The 15,959-nt window shown below is 37.6% G+C and overlaps 1 protein-coding gene across 2 annotated transcripts in view; it reads left to right on the top strand.

Moving 5' to 3' along the window:
• Positions 1 to 2,116: 2,116 nt before the first annotated feature.
• Positions 2,117 to 15,959, top strand: part of acbd6 (acyl-CoA binding domain containing 6) — a 48,158-nt gene continuing 34,315 nt past the window's right edge. For both annotated transcript variants that reach the window (XM_038288626.1, XM_038288627.1), the window contains exons 1-5: positions 2,117 to 2,596; positions 3,524 to 3,588; positions 3,884 to 3,980; positions 10,170 to 10,246; positions 14,989 to 15,094. In XM_038288626.1, the coding sequence (XP_038144554.1) occupies positions 2,318 to 2,596; positions 3,524 to 3,588; positions 3,884 to 3,980; positions 10,170 to 10,246; positions 14,989 to 15,094 (624 nt within the window). In that variant the 5' untranslated portion in view covers positions 2,117 to 2,317. The remainder of the gene's footprint in view (positions 2,597 to 3,523; positions 3,589 to 3,883; positions 3,981 to 10,169; positions 10,247 to 14,988; positions 15,095 to 15,959) is intronic.

A 15,959-nucleotide genomic window follows, 5' to 3' on the forward strand; every position in this document is an offset into this window, starting at 1 on the left:
GTCACTAGATGCTGGTCCAAGAGGAGCGAATCCTGTGAAGTTGATGACTCGATGAAATCAACTTGATTTCCTTACGTTTGATAGCCTGCAGGATTTTCTTTTCTGAAGTAGTTTCCACCTTTAACTATCGCTTGGGTGCCTTTTTTTTTTTTTTTTTTTTTTTCAAAAATGTCTTTATTGTAGAGTAAGCCACATTTTTTATTGCACCCTTCATATATATTATTTGCCCCTGTGGTTTAGAAATATTCTGATGAGATACAAGACACACTGCCTAAGTGTTGAAGTTTTAGGGATCATTATGAGCAACAGAATAGTGCAATAATGCCCGCCCCCCACATGTTGCTGGAAATAGGCCCATAAAATATCACCTTTCTAACAGGACGTGCATGTTTGCTTGTTTGACAACATTTTGGGTAACCATAAACCCAGAGATTTTTGGTATGTAAGCTAAGGGAGCCTTAATTGCAAACTCATTTCTAAAACCATAGTTTAGTCAGCAAGATGCAAACTGTAAGTTTTTTACTTGGCCGATTGCAAGTACCCAGCAAAACTAATTTACCAGCTAACTTTAGTTTCTAAACTTTATCCCTCTATTAAAAACATGGAAAAAGGTTAGTATAATAATCGGAAGGATATGAATTTAAAAAAAATGTTATAGCGTTTCTGTGTCAAACTCAAAATAACAATAAATAAATGTTTTTAATACAATTAATATAGCAGTAATACTATTATTTATAATAGTACCTGCGATAGACTGGCGATCTGTCCAGGGTGTACCCCGCCTCTCGCCTTAAGACAGCTGGAGATAGGCACCAGCACCCCTCACAATCCTGCTTGGGATAAGCATGACAGAAAATGAATGGATGGATGGATAATAGTATTTATAATAGCAATAATAGTATTTAGCTTATTTGGCTTTGGGGAAAATATTGACTTCACTGTTTCATCAGTTAGATAATATTAGGTTTTCTCTTTTAGTTTTTTGGGGTTTTTTGTTTTGTTTGTTTGTTTGTTTATTTGTTTCAAATCCATATCCTGATATCTACAAACAGTGATATTTTTAGTTAATGGTTATCATGGTCTAATGACTACAAACATTTTATAGTTTTAACTAACTTTTATTGGTTTACATAATAAATTTATTACATTTGTTTCATTTCTTTTACATGATTTTAGGACAACTTGAGTATATCTTTAATATTTTAGACTAAACGCCTACTGAGCCATTAGCTCAGACAGGGACAGCTGTTCCAAACTTAGGCGGCTATACTTGCTCCAATAGCACCCTCTGCTGGACGTACGTTGTCCCTACATAAACGATTATTGAAAAACACGACGAAGACAAATTTGAATAGTAACTTTATTGGGTTTTTATAATAAATACTAAATAACTAATTTATCCAACTTGTATCCGCGTTCAAATAGAGTTTTGGGCGAATGATGATTTTGATCATTAAAAAAAAAGTTAAAAAACAATCCAGTGGACTTTGTTTCCATGTTTGAAGACGTTTCGCTCCCCACCTAGGAAGCTTTTTCAATTCAAAATGTCAGAAATAACGTTTAGTTCGAGGCTTTATGGAGAGGACCAAAACCAAAGCCTTAAATCTATGTTTAATAAGTTTTATTTTAAAAGAGTTATAAGTTATATTGTCTTGGTGTTGGCTATTTTATTATTAGCCAAATCGAACAAAGTTGTTTGAACAGCTAGTTCAGTCTGCATAACGGTTTAGTCAGCTTGGTATAACGTCAAAATAAAATAAAGTTTGTAGCACCGGTTAACTGGTGCATATTTAGAACGTGGTTAAAATATAATAATAATAAAAAAAGTTTTAATTTCTTCATAGAAAATAAGTATGATTTCTAACGTTTCTAACGTCCACAGTCGTTTAACATTACATGTATCAATCGTTTTGTTTTCTGGTAATGCGTGGCGTCTAAACAATAACCCTATATAAAAAAAGAGATCCAATATATAGTTTCTTATTCAATGAATTACAAAAAAACAAAGGCAAGAATTTTATTACTACTTCTAACATTTATTTCTTACCAACTGAACGTTCCCTAGTTCGGCATGAGAAAGTGGAACCAATTCTCAGTAGCCGTTGTTTTACCCGGCGCCTTTTGATGATAGTACTTGAGACGGACCAATAGTCGAAACAAATCCGACTGTTAGGGAATTTTAACAGTAATTATTATTTTAAATAACCGTTTAAACACTTCGCCGATTTTAGTTTGCAGCTGCTCTGCGTTTGCCGATAACGCATCGCAAGGAACAGCCGTCTATTCGACTGAAACTATTCGTCGTTAAGCAATAACAATGGCCTCTGGTTCCCCGTCATCCTCTCCGGACACTGCGACGGGCTCAGGTACGGATCCAGCGCGGCCAGATACGGGGGAGCCTCTCGGTGGAGCGGGCTCGGACTCTGATTCGGACTTGGGGTTGAATAAGTTTGACTGCAGCGCAATGGAGATGGGAGAGCAGTTGGAGGGAGAGGAGCTGGAGCTTGAGTTTGAGTCCGCAGCCGATCGTGTGAAGGATCTCCTACAGATAGCCAGCAGGGACCAGCTACTGTACCTGTATGCCCGCTATAAACAGGTGAGTCGGAGAAATCAAATAAGATTTCACTGGCAAAGAAAAGGAGTGTGTTGGATGTAGGTGGTGACACCTTGTGGCTTTAGGCAATAGTGCTCTACTTCTTAGCAATACAACCAAAAGACTCCTGGATTCTTGTCCTTTTTGTAATTCAAGGGATCTGTGAAATTTCATCTCCTTTTCAGCCATTGACAGTTTATTTTCAGTCTTTCCATGTATATACCTTCAGTCAGCCTCCAATAAAGCCCAAACTGTGACCAGCTTTTGTGCCCCTGCTGAATAAAAGTCTCCCCACGATGATGCTGCCAGTCTGCCACCATGTTCACCTTGGGGACCGTGTTGAGGCCAAAAAGGCAAAAGGACGTTCATTTTTCGATATAGCTACAGCATCTAATTGCCAATTTGCTGTGGTCTCTAAATTGACTGATGCAAAGGGAAAACTATTCTGTTTACTACTTTATTTAAACTAGGTTTTAATCTTGCCACTCCTCTTTAAATGTAAAACCCAACTATAAATTCAATGATTTGTAGTTGTGATAAGAAAGTAACCAAGTATCTAAAGTAGAAAGTATCCAACCTTAACTGCAGATCCTTGCCTGTCTTCCAGAATTAGGAAGATCATCTCTATGATGCTTCCCTGGTTTATACTTGTCTGGCCTTAGGCCTCTTGGTTTAGATGGATAAAAACATGCATTAAACACCAATCAGATGTTAGTTTTTGTTAGTCTGTCATATATAAAATAAAATCAAATAAAACATTGTTTAATTGTTGTAATTTTGTATGTTACCATGTTGTAACAGGAAAACAAATGTTCAAAACCTCTAAAAAAAAAAAGAGTAAAAAGTAATTTTGTAAGGTAAAATAGGCCGACAGATTTGAGCTTTCATCAAATACTCCACTGACTAATTGCTTTCCCCCATTATTAACAGGTCAAAGTAGGAAAGTGCAATACATCAAAGCCTGGCTTCTTCGACTTTGAAGGACAGCGAAAATGGTATGCTGCCTAAAGATTTCATCAGTTAACAGCAGATTTGTTTGAAATGAAAATGCAATTTTAACTTTTTGTTGAAAGTTAAGAACATATATATGTTTGTACTTGTGTGTTTTGTGTAAAAACACTTAGTGTCACAAGTTTTTATGTACTGTATTCATATAACTAAATTCTTTTTTTTTTACTTTATTTCTCTTTCTTTAATATGTTAGTTAGTAAAGCACAAAGCTTATTTCCACATTTAGCTCTAAAAGAGAAATAGTAATGACTTGTGAGCAGCACTGTGTTTACATGGCAGGCAAGCCTGGAAGCAGCTCGGAGACATGGAACCGGAGCAGGCAATGCGAGAGTACATATCCCTTGTCAACGTGTTAGATCCTGAGGGTGCCACAAAGGTAAAAAAAACATGCAGATGTGATTAGTTAACTGTTCTCTAAAACATGATAGACTAAACTAATAAAAATAATAAAAATAATAAAAAAGTTATAATGCGTCAAGGTATCTGGACTTGTTTACCATACTTTAAATGAAAAAAATTATTTCATGTTAAGTTGACATTTTTAGTATTGTGTCCCATCTGGTGTGATATACTGCCTTTTTGTAAATCTTATGCTTATTACAACATCATGAAACTTATTTTGTGTTCAATATAATGACTGGATGTAGTGTAGTGTCTCTGCCAGCAGATGCCAGTCTTAGATTACAGTTGTTTACTCAAAGTCTTTGTGACCACTTTGGTTTAGACACGCAACATAAAAAGTATGATAAGTCATACATTATTTCAGCTGGAACATAAGTACATATAAAATAAAACTTGTCTGGTGTTGTTTGTAATCTTTTAAGCAATTCTTTACACTGACTGATTTCAGTTAACTTTAGGGAGAGTTATTCTGCCATGAACACCTTTTCCTTTAGGATATGAGAATTTATATCCAGTTTTAAAAAAATTAACCCTGGATGTCTAGCAGAGTGGGATTGTTTGGATTAAAGGGTTGAAAACAACACACAAGAAATGCAGTTCTCTGAATATGTTTTCTCTCTAACATAATTGTTCTACTGGAATTTTTTTAATCTCACTTATTTTCTTCAGATAATCACATACACAGTAATCTTTTCAGACACAGTTATCTGTGTCTGATAAAAAATCATGTCTTACAAATGCATTTATTTATTTTTGGAAAAACTATGTTGGCTAATCTGGCTATATGTAAATGAGTCAATCAGAAATATTTTTGCTCTTGGTGATAATTACGGCCATTTTTGAGCTGAGTTAACCTGCAGTGGTTAGTAACCTGCATCAGGATTGGATTACTTTAATTACTATTCTATGTAATTTTTTAAAATTCCATCTTAAGGAAGAATTTACCATGAGTTCACACCAAATGATCTTAAATGGATTAAATTGTAAGCATTATGTTGGTTCTCAGTGCATTTGGTGGAACTATAGTACTGTCTGATGAAACCAATAGTGCAAGAAATTACATCAGTTTCATTTTAACTATTATATAGGCAGGAAAATAAGTATTTGAACACCCTGTTATTTTGCAGGTTCTCTGTCTTAGAAATCATGGAAGGGTCTAAAATTGTCATTGTAGGTGCATGTCCACAGTGAGAGACATCATTTACAAAATAAAAATCCAGAAATCACAGTATATGATTTTTTAACTATTTATTTCTATGATCCAACTGTAAATAAGCATTTTAACACCTGTGAAAATCAATGTTGATATTTGGTACAGTAGCCTTTGTTTGCATTTACATCTAGTGTAGTGTATTACCAATAGTAACATTGGAAACGGTGGTCCCAGCTCTTTTCAGCTCATTGACCAGCTCCTCCAATGTAGTTCTGGGCTGATTTCTCACCTTTCTTAGCATCATTTAGACCCAACCAGGTGAGGTCTTGCATGGAGCCTCAGTCTGAGGGAGATTGACAGTCATGTTTAGCTTTTTTTTCTTCTTCTAATAATTGATCCAAAATAGGGTTGTCACGATACTAAACTTTTCAACTCGATACCAATACTAAGGAAAATATTCGATACTCAATACCATTTTCGATACCACAAGGATAAACACAAAGACTCAAAAATTCAACAGAAATATTTTCATTAATAAATTAAATACTATAAATAAATACAATAAACAATAAGAACAATGGTTGTATGCTGTGCACAATATTAAGCAAGCCTGATAAAAAACTTATAAAATTAAAATGAAGTGTTCCTTCCTTGGCTATGCTTTACACACAGTATTGATGGTGTTCTTGGGATGGTGCTCATCATTCTTCTTCCTCCAAACACAGTTAGTGGAATTATGACATAAAATTTCTGTTTTGGTCTCATCTGACCACATGGCTTTTTCCCATGACTCCCCTGGATCATCCAAATGGTCACTGGCAAACTTAAGACAGGCCTTGACATGTGCTGGTTTAAGCAGGTAGACTTTCGTGCCATGTATGATTTCAAACCATGACGTCTTAGTGTATTACCAACAGTAACATTGGAAACGGTGTTCCCAGCTCCTTTCTTCAGCTCATTGACCAGCTCTTCCAATGTAGTTCTGGGCTGATTTCTCACCTTTCTTAGCATCATTTAGACCCAACCAGGTGAGATCTTGCATGGAGCCTCAGTCTGAGGGAGATTGACAGTCATGTTTAGCTTTTTTTTTCTTCTTCTAATAATTGATCCAAAGTGGAGCTTTTTTCACCAAGCTGCTTGGCAATTTCCCCATAGCCCTTTTCAGCCATGTGAAGGTGTACAGTTTTGCCTGCCGTGTCTTTGGACAGCTCTTTGGTCTTGGTCATCTTATTAGTTGGGTTCTTACTAATTGTATGGGGTGGACCAGCGTCTTTATTCAGTTAAAAACCTCAAAAAGGTGCTTCTAATTTAGGATAATAAATGGAGTCGAGGTGAACATTTTGAAAGCAGTCTAACAAGTCTTTGAGGGTCAGATAGATGGTGTTCAAATCCTTATTTGCGGTTGTATCATATAAATAAATAGTTAAAAAATATCATATACGGTATTGTGATTTCTGAATATTTTGTTTTAGATTATGTCTCTCACAGTGGACATGCACCTAGGACAACAATTTTAGACCCCTCCATGATTTCTAAGTGGGAGAACTTGCAACATAGCAGGGTGTTCAAATACTTATTTTTCACACTGTTGGTACAGTGGGGCCAAAAAGTATTTAGTCAGCCAATGATTGTGCAAGTTATCCTACTTAAAATAAATAGAGCAGTCTGTAATTTTGATCATAGGTACACTTTAACAATAAGAGATGAAATGAGGGGGAAAAATCCAGGAAATCACATTGTAGGATTTTTTAAGAATTAATTTGTAAATCATGGTGGAAAATATTTGATCAATAAATAAAGTTCAACTCAATACTTTGTAACATAACGTTTGTTGGCAATGACAGAGGTCAAACTTTTTCTGTAAGTCCTCACCAGCTTCACACACTGTAGCTGGTATTTTGGCCCATTCCTCCATGCAGATTTCCTCTAGAGCAGTGATGTTTTGGGGCTGTCGCTGGGCAACACAGACTTTCAACTCCCTCCACAAATTTTCCATGGGGTTAAGGTCTGCAGACTGGCTAGGCCACTTCAGGACCTTGAAATTCTTTTTACGGAGCCACTCCTTTGTTGCCCGGGAGATGTGTTTGGGATCATTATCATGCTGGAAGATCCAGCCACATTTCATCTTCAAGGCCCTCACTGATGGAAGGAGGGTTTAGCTTAAAATCTCGCGATACGTGGCCCTGTTCATTCATCCCTCAACACGGATCAGTTTTCCTGTACCCTTTGCAGAAAAACAACCCCAAATCATGATGTCTCCTCCCTCACGCTTCACAGTAAGTATTGTGTTCTTGCGATGCAGCTCTGCATTCTTCTTTCTTCAAACACCACGGGTTGGGTTTTTACCAGAAAGTTCTATTTTCTTTCATCTGACCACTTGATATTCTCCCAATCCTCTTCTGGATCATCCATATGCTCTTTGGCAAACTTCAGGCAGATCTGGACATGTACTGGCTTGAGCAGGGGGACACGTCTGGCACTGCAGGATTTGAGTCCCTCTCGGTGTACAGTAGAGTGTTACTTATTGTAGTCTTTGTTAATTTGTTCCCAGCTCTCTGCAGGTCACTCATCACTTCCCTCCATGTAGTTCTGGGATTTTTGCTCGCCGTTCTCATTATCATTTTGACCCCACGGGAAGAGATCTTGTGTGGCGCCCTAGATCAAGGGAGATTATCAGCGATCTTGTATGTCTTCCATTTGCTTACAATTGCTCCCACAGTTAATTTTTTCACACCAAGCTGCTTGCCTATTGTAGATTCACTCTTCCCAGTCTGATGCAGTTCTGCAATTTTCTTCCTGGTGTCCTTCAACAGCTCTTTGGTCTTGGCCATGGTTGAGTTTGGTCTGTGACTTTTTGAGGCTGTGAACAGGTGTCTTTTATACAGATAACGGGTTCAACAGGTGCCAATAATACAGGTAACGAGTGGAGGACAGAGGAGCTTCTTAAAGAAGAAGTTACAGGTCTGTGAGAGCCGTAAATCTCGCTGGTTTTGTGGTGACCAAATACCTGTTTTCCACCATAATTTACAAATAAATTCTTTAAAAATCCTACAGTGTGATTTTCTGGATTTTTTTTTCCTCATTTCGTCTCTCATAGTTGAAGTGTACCTATGATAAAAATTACAGACCTCTCTAATTATCATAAGTAGGAAAATTTCCACAAGCAGTGGCTGGCTAAATAGTTTTTGGCCCTGCTGTATATTTTACAAAAAACGCAAATTTCAACCCTAGCAGTCATTACCCTTTTCTTTCTCTCAAATAAAGCTTTAAGAACTTAAATATTGTACATTTTCATTTCAAACTACTCTCATCCAGGTAAAGTAAAGTCAAGAAAGTGGCTGTGAGATGGATAACAGATTTTTATTCATGAAATATGTGGGGAAAAAATAAAAATGTTGGTCTATAATCACATGATTAAACAGCATGTTCTTCGAACTTCTATTTAAATTGTAATCTGAAAAGGAGAAGGACTTGTACATTGATGCAGAAATTGAGATGCATAATGGAACAGCTACATTAATACAAGAACCCACAGCAGATTCATTCATTCATGCCAAATTTAAAAACACGCAAGCATTTTTTTCCTAAGCTATGTCCTATACACTTTGAAAGCTACAAAATTGCAGCAAATGATTTTAAGAAAAGAATCACTGGAGCAGATGTAATCCTACCGCAGTGGAAGGTAATTTTGGGTGGATCATAAAACAGACACTGTGTGTATGTAGAGAAGATGGACTGGTGGGGAAAAAAAGCAACCACTATATGTTTTCAAAAGACCAAAAACTTTATCTGTTTGTCAAAATTGAGAACAGTGCAGGTTATACAATGGTTTCAGGTTACTTTTGTATAGTTGTGGTTGCAAACAGTGGGAGCAGATCTAAAATGACAAAGGTTACAAGCAAACACCAGATAGATACACTCTCTTTGTAATGAAAGTAATCCTGAGTTATTTTCAAATGTTCTTAACCTGGTGTGTCTGAGTTGACCTTTTTGCTGTCATTGTCCAATAGCACTCTGTCTGTGCCCTCAAATCATCTTTTTATTTTTAATCCCCATCTTCCTTTTCCTCCTCGTCCCTCAATTCTTAATTTTTTGATGTCCCTTTTTGTAAGAGTGTCACTGTCCACCACAATTGAACTGAATTTCTCTTCAGCCATTCTATGCGGAATAAAATAGTTGCTGACTCGGCCTAACGGATGACAGCCTAGCAAAAGCATATACCACCCACGCCTCCAAAAACGAAAAAGAACCTGATTGCATTAGTGTTAACAAAGCGTAATAGCATGGCAGGAGCTATTCTTTTTGAGGCACGGTTAAATAGTGTAAGTAGGAGTGCATAGATAGAGGAGCAAGGGAGAGAATAATAGCCACAATTTGACCTCCGTTCCCCTCTCAATTGTTGAGCAGACACTGGCTTTATATTACATTATAAGGTAGAAGAGCAGGGCCGGTGCTCAGCGAATATTCATAGTTTCTGAAGTGAATTAGTTTGTCCCAAAAGTGCATGGATAGTTGCTCTGCTCCATCTCTCCCTCTGCTTTGAAATCAGATTTGTGCAGCTTCTTTTGTGAGTCAAGGATGGTTAGTGAAGAATAGGCTAGGTAATAAATTCTTTGCTGAACTGAGTGTACAATGGAATTCTATGAAAATACAGATGATTAACAAAGGTCAAAAACCGGGAGCTAATGCATGTTATCATGTTCACCTTTATTTTGGGGCACATTTATCAGGAATGAGGTCAGACTCAAATCCATGGAGTTGTTTATTCACAGAGTGCAGAATTTTCTAACCGTTAGTGAGAGGCTATGTTTAGAGGTACCCATGAATGGACATGTCTGACTCATTGTATTTAGTCACTATAGAGAAGTAAAACCACAGCATTGTTAAAAGAGGGTGGCCCTGTGCTCAACACTGAACCAATATTTATGATTAGCTCTTAAAGCTGTGTATTAAATACTTCATTTGACTTAAAGTTTAGTCTAAGCTGATTTCTGTCCATTGATCTTACAGCAACGACGGGGAGCAGAAAGACGAACCGGTTTTGGAGGAGCAGCAGTCAGCTCTCTGTACCAGGAGGAGATGATAAGGTATTTAAATGAAAAGTAACACAAACAATCAGAGATGCATTGATAAGTCAGAAGGTGACCAGGATAGTATGATTTTAACAGGATCAATATCAATATCCTTTTTTTTCTCTCCACCTTTTCTTCCTACTTTCTGTTAATTAATTAATTAATGCAACTTGATTGAACACTTGAACAGAGGTCTTCAACAGGTCTACTGCATGGGGGTCGCGAAAGTCTTGGTTGATTACTTTTTTTATATTCCCTCCTGCAATTTTTTGCACTAATTAAAATGTCTTTAAATACACAATAACATGAATTCAACACACTGTATTAAACAGATAAATGAAAGCAGAAGATGTCTTTCAGTCATCAATGCACACATTCAGCGACACACAAGAGCTCTTTCAAACCTGGGCACCGTTTCATTCACAACACCTGTCCCATTAACCAGGAATCAAATTCAGAAATACTTTAATAATCCCAGGGAGAAATTACTTTCGTTACATGACTCCATATGTAATAGAGTGACTATAGGACCAGTTTGATAGAACACAATTTCATACAGTTTATATAATTAGGGGGTCCCCGCTCCATCTCGCAATCAGTTTGGGGGTCCTTGGCTTTGAAAACGTCGAAGACCCCTGCACTAGAATGTTGTGGCCCTATTTTCTGATTGAGGAAGCTGATTTTAAGTGGAGAAGACTGTTGCTTTTATTTATTGCAAAACTAGTTGTTTAAAGCTTGTTAAAGTTTTTATTTATTTATTTATTTTTTTACAGTGAATAATATCACAGCTATGTATAATTTCTGACCCAAATGAAGGTGGATCATTAGTCTCATATCTAACGTTTCTTAAAGAGAAAATTGGAACACTAGAATCAAACCAGCCAAAATCAGACCTCTGATCACTTCATAACTTAAGCAAAGACAAACCAGAACTTGCTAGTTTTACGTGACATTCAAACACATTTTTCTTTATTCCGTGAAAGTATTTAGTAGATCTTTTTGGGGCTTTATCCGTTTTTTTTTTTTTAATTCTCAGCTCAACTTGGCATTGTTAACCACTAAACTTGACGCTGTATTTGATTGTATTCAACAGACGGTAACTGCATTTGCAGGTCTGGGAATGTCAAGCAGTTCCGATTTATGTTAATGAAATCCATTCTCCATTTACTTCTTCCTGGCAGACTCACTGAAGCTCGGAGCCCCCCCATTTTCATTTCAATGCAAAAAGAGCTTTTCAGAGATGAAAATGAGATGTGTGAATTCTGCAGGTTTCCTCCTAAATGGCTGTACATGATTAGTATGCATATTATCTGTAAGAAGCATCCAGAGTCTTCCCTTTTTTAATGACACAATTAAACAGGCAAGGTAATGGGAATGCACTGAGTACAGCAGACTGAGGTTGCTGCAGAAGACCTCCCAGAGCAATATTCCCATGGCGATATCCAGTCTCACCAAAAAACTCACTGGGAACCCATCGCAAGGATAACATTAACATGAGACAAACACAGCTGAGCAGGCAGAATCATACACTTCACACTGTACGTCCGTGTAATTATCATCCCAAGTCATGCATAACCTCCCAGACATGATAAACTCGCTGCTCTGCTGCTCTTCAATTTCCTCTTTCTCACACATAAACACCCTCCATATTAAACAGCTGAACACCTGTTAACCAGCCGGGTTTAATTGCACTGCTCACTCAACCTCTACTCATGTGTATGTGAATCACTTATAGATGAAAACAGGATTGATTGATTAGAAATATCCCTCGCCTGCTGAGCTAATCACAGGGCCAGAATGCGGCATTTGCAATTCGCCAAACACCTGCCAGATGAATTCCAATAAAAACAAAGATTTTGTGGGGCTCTTGGCTAAAAAAGCTTGTTGTTTCAGTTCTCATCTTTTCAGGCTTCTTCGCGTTTCGCTTCCATTGGCACTCCGGCTCAGTCAGGGTCTTACATGAGAGCGAGATGAGAGATGGTGTGAGTGTGTAAGCGCGCCTTTGATGGATTGTGTGGCTGTGTTGCTGATCACCAAAACTCAGACCAGGTAGATGAGTGTTTTCTACCAGTGTGACCAGTTTGGTCTGATGGATGAAGGATATATCTGCAAGTACACCACACTGGACACACACACAGGTGTGGGCACATGACGTACCCACACACGCACATACTAGATACACAAACACTAAAAACCTTGGTGCTGCCTTGATGACAGAATAGCCTGTGACCTTCCCAGCATGCTTTGCACTGCTGTGGATGTCATTTTGTTTATAAGGCCCACATTTATCATTTGTTTGCATCTGGCATGTTGGTTTGTGTATCTAAACTCCTTTGTCCTGTTGTGCTAAAAGGGATTTATCTAAACAATTGTTTTTGTTTATGTCTTCATTTGTGAGATAATTTTTGTGTTTGTTTATTAAATAATCCTAAAGCTACCAGGTGTGTGTGTGTGTGTGGGGGGGGGTGCATGTGTGTTCTTGCTCATCATTCATATATATGTGTCATGCCAGCCCTGTCCAGCCATCAACTAAAGACTGATGACTCGGCCTATTGATTAGTTGCCGGGGGAGACGGATGGTGGCGACGCATCAGGCGGGCTTTGGGGTCATGATAGCCATCAGAAAAAGAAGTAGGCGTGGTCGTGCATGAATAAACATAGCTGCAGTAATCAGGAGTATGTAAATGAAGGTACAGATTCATAACCTTGCTCTAGTAAAAAACGCGATGAGTTATTCATCTCTAACCATGAGCAGATGAAGGAGAGGTCGCAAAGGGAAAAAAATGAGAAGCTGCAGCTGAGAAGCTGAATGAAAAAAAAACTGAGGGAAAAGCAAAAAAGAGAGCTTCCTACATAACAATCATTGTATCACATGTAATATATGTAGCCTAACTTTAACCTTCATTCATTGTGGTGTGGAGCTGATCAGGGATACACAGCATTTAAAAAAAAAACTTTATTATTATTCTTTAGTATAGCATTAAGAAAACATGATTAACCTTCATTTTTTAAGCACTTTCTTTTTCCATGTTATAATATCCCCACTTACCTTTCTAAGCTTTAGCGTCTCTATCACTAAGATGTAAATAGGATATGTGCATATAGGGCAATAAAAGTTCAGTTAACCCATTAAAATATATTGTTAAGCAGAATTTAAATGCATGAACCATGAATTATTAAAAAAAACACACCAAACAATTCAACTAAGAATTTCTCTCTGATTATTCTACTGCAAACGTTGACCTCACAATTACATTTCCAGTTTAGAACTTGAAAGGAAATTTTTGTTGGACAATTTTTATTCAGTTTTTTTTTTGCCATTCCATTTAGCAGGAGAAGAAGAAAAGTTAAAGTTTTTTGCAAAATTCTTATTTGAAAATTAGAGAATACTGTAAGTCTACTGTAAGTTGGTGAAACTGGATCCCAATCTGATGCTTTTTTAAAAATTTATAAAAATCAAAATTCTGTAATTGTAAATTGATATGACACATTACATTAGTATTGGGATTGTTTCCTTAACTCTCTAACCAAACTACCCTATGGACTGGGAATTTCCCATTTTTCTTTTTCCACACAAGCGTTAATACAAGAATGCTTCAGCTTGATGCTTAAAAAGCTGCAACATAGCTTGACCAAAGTTCAGACAACATGAATTAATCTATAACTTATTTATATCCTAAATATATAGTACATATGAAGCTGCAGTCTTCAATATCTGTACAGAAGGGCTTGCCTGATGTAGAAATCTTTAAAGTGACTCGACATTTTGACTCTGCATGAGGGTGGAAAAAGACTAAGGATCTATCTATCGATCTATCTTACTATGGGATAGTGCCACTGGTTCACTTAGTGTTGGTTTAGGATGTGTGCACACTGTTGTGTTTTTTTTATTTATTTGTGATACTACTTTGCTATTTTTTTATCAGTTTTTGATAAATACTCATTGCACTTATAATCGGAATCAATAAATAACAGAAAACAAATATCCAAATCTGGATTATGAATAATGTTCAACGTAACAAAATCTCCCCGAGAAGGTTTAGCTGAACTTCACGTTCAGTCAAGTGGTTCACCTGCAGCCTGAGCCAGATGGGACCACAGGAACTTTACAGGTCCAAAGTGACACAGGAGGAAGAACAACTTTAGACTTCATGCTGCCAGCAACAGGAAAGGGGGGGTTTGGATATGGGTCTTACTGACTGACGAAGCACCAAAGTGTCATATATGCAAGTTTTCTTACAAACAGCAGAGCACTAAATTCAATTAATCTGAATGGCTTGGATGGCTAAGAGGGAGGGGAAAGCATAAAGCTCTAAATGAGATTTTGCTCCCCCCCATTTTGACCCAGCATCTCTCCCACCATCACCACACCCCCCGCAGCCCTCCTCCTGTCCCTCAATGCAAGAAGGTGATTAGAGGCAGGGAGATATGATTAGAGGTGGGATGGTGCTGCTGTGCATGCCTCTGTCCCTTAGGGATATGGCACATGTAGCTGCTGCTCTGATATCACACCGTTTGTGTAGCATACGGTATGCTCATTGTGTTAAATGTATGATGATTCATGACTAGTGTCATTGCAACTTAGATAGCTTACAAACTATCAAATTTAGGTTAATCAACTAGCAAAATTAAATAATGTACCAAGTAACATAAACTGATGCACTTTATAATATTTTATTATTATTATTTTTGCTGTTTCATTGTAAGACAAATGGCTTTGATCATTACTCCGTGTTTCACTCATTTCTTGCTCTCAGGGAAGAAGATAAGAACATCTTTGACTACTGCAGAGAAAACAACATTGAGCACATAAGGAACGCCATCAGCTCTCAGAAAGTGGATGTCAATACCAAAGACGAAGAGGTACAGTGCCAAAAGATATCTGGAGGCTTAGATGGCGAACGGGAGAGTTCATTTGAATAGGCCTACCCTAATAGATAACTGCCACACTTATCTATTGATATTCATTTGTGCTGCTGAAGTCTCTTTTACCAGTATGTTCTATGTATGCAACTGTTTATAAGTTTTATCTTGCACTCTGGATATATCTTACAAACATATCCAAGCAAAGAGCATGACTGCAACACTACACAAGGAGCAGTAGTTTGGCATAAAATGCAGAGACTGCTCCCACTATGGTTGAGCGTTTCCCGGATAGATAGACCCTGAAATTTATCCATCTGCCTTTGATTCATTATCGGTAAAGCCAACTGGCCCGCTGCCCCTTTTTTCAATTACGGTCACTCTTCACAATAAACAGGCATTCAGCCGCTGGGTTCACAGTCAAAGGCCAGATGGTTGAGCCATCTCTGCTGAAAAGGCTTTGTCTGCCATCAACTATTGTGCTCTTCTAGTGCCTCATTGTTCTGCTCTTTAAACAGCAGAGGGCAGTGGCGACGTTTCGCACCAGCTGACATAGTGTTAAGTGTCTGCAGGTTAAGAATGGGGCAAAAAGAGGCTGTGCCTCATCTCTTGCCCTGTGAGTGTGGAACCACAACATCACCTTAGTTAAAATAACTCTGGACGACAGTGACGGCTAATGAGTTGTAGTTAAGACATGAAAACAGCAAAACGCGTAACAAAACCATAAAAAGACATTCCTTTTTAAAGTTTATATATTTATAATTGCAAAGGATAAACTTACTGGATAATTTTAGTTTATTAAATGTCTGGTTAAAAGAAGCATAGGTCAGTTAGCTGTAAAAGGGCAAAATGAAGTTAAGCTTTG

Source organism: Cyprinodon tularosa, unplaced genomic scaffold (assembly GCF_016077235.1).
Source record: "Cyprinodon tularosa strain WSP-4 unplaced genomic scaffold, ASM1607723v1 ctg259, whole genome shotgun sequence".
In the NCBI taxonomy this organism is placed as follows: Eukaryota; Metazoa; Chordata; class Actinopteri; order Cyprinodontiformes; family Cyprinodontidae; genus Cyprinodon; species Cyprinodon tularosa.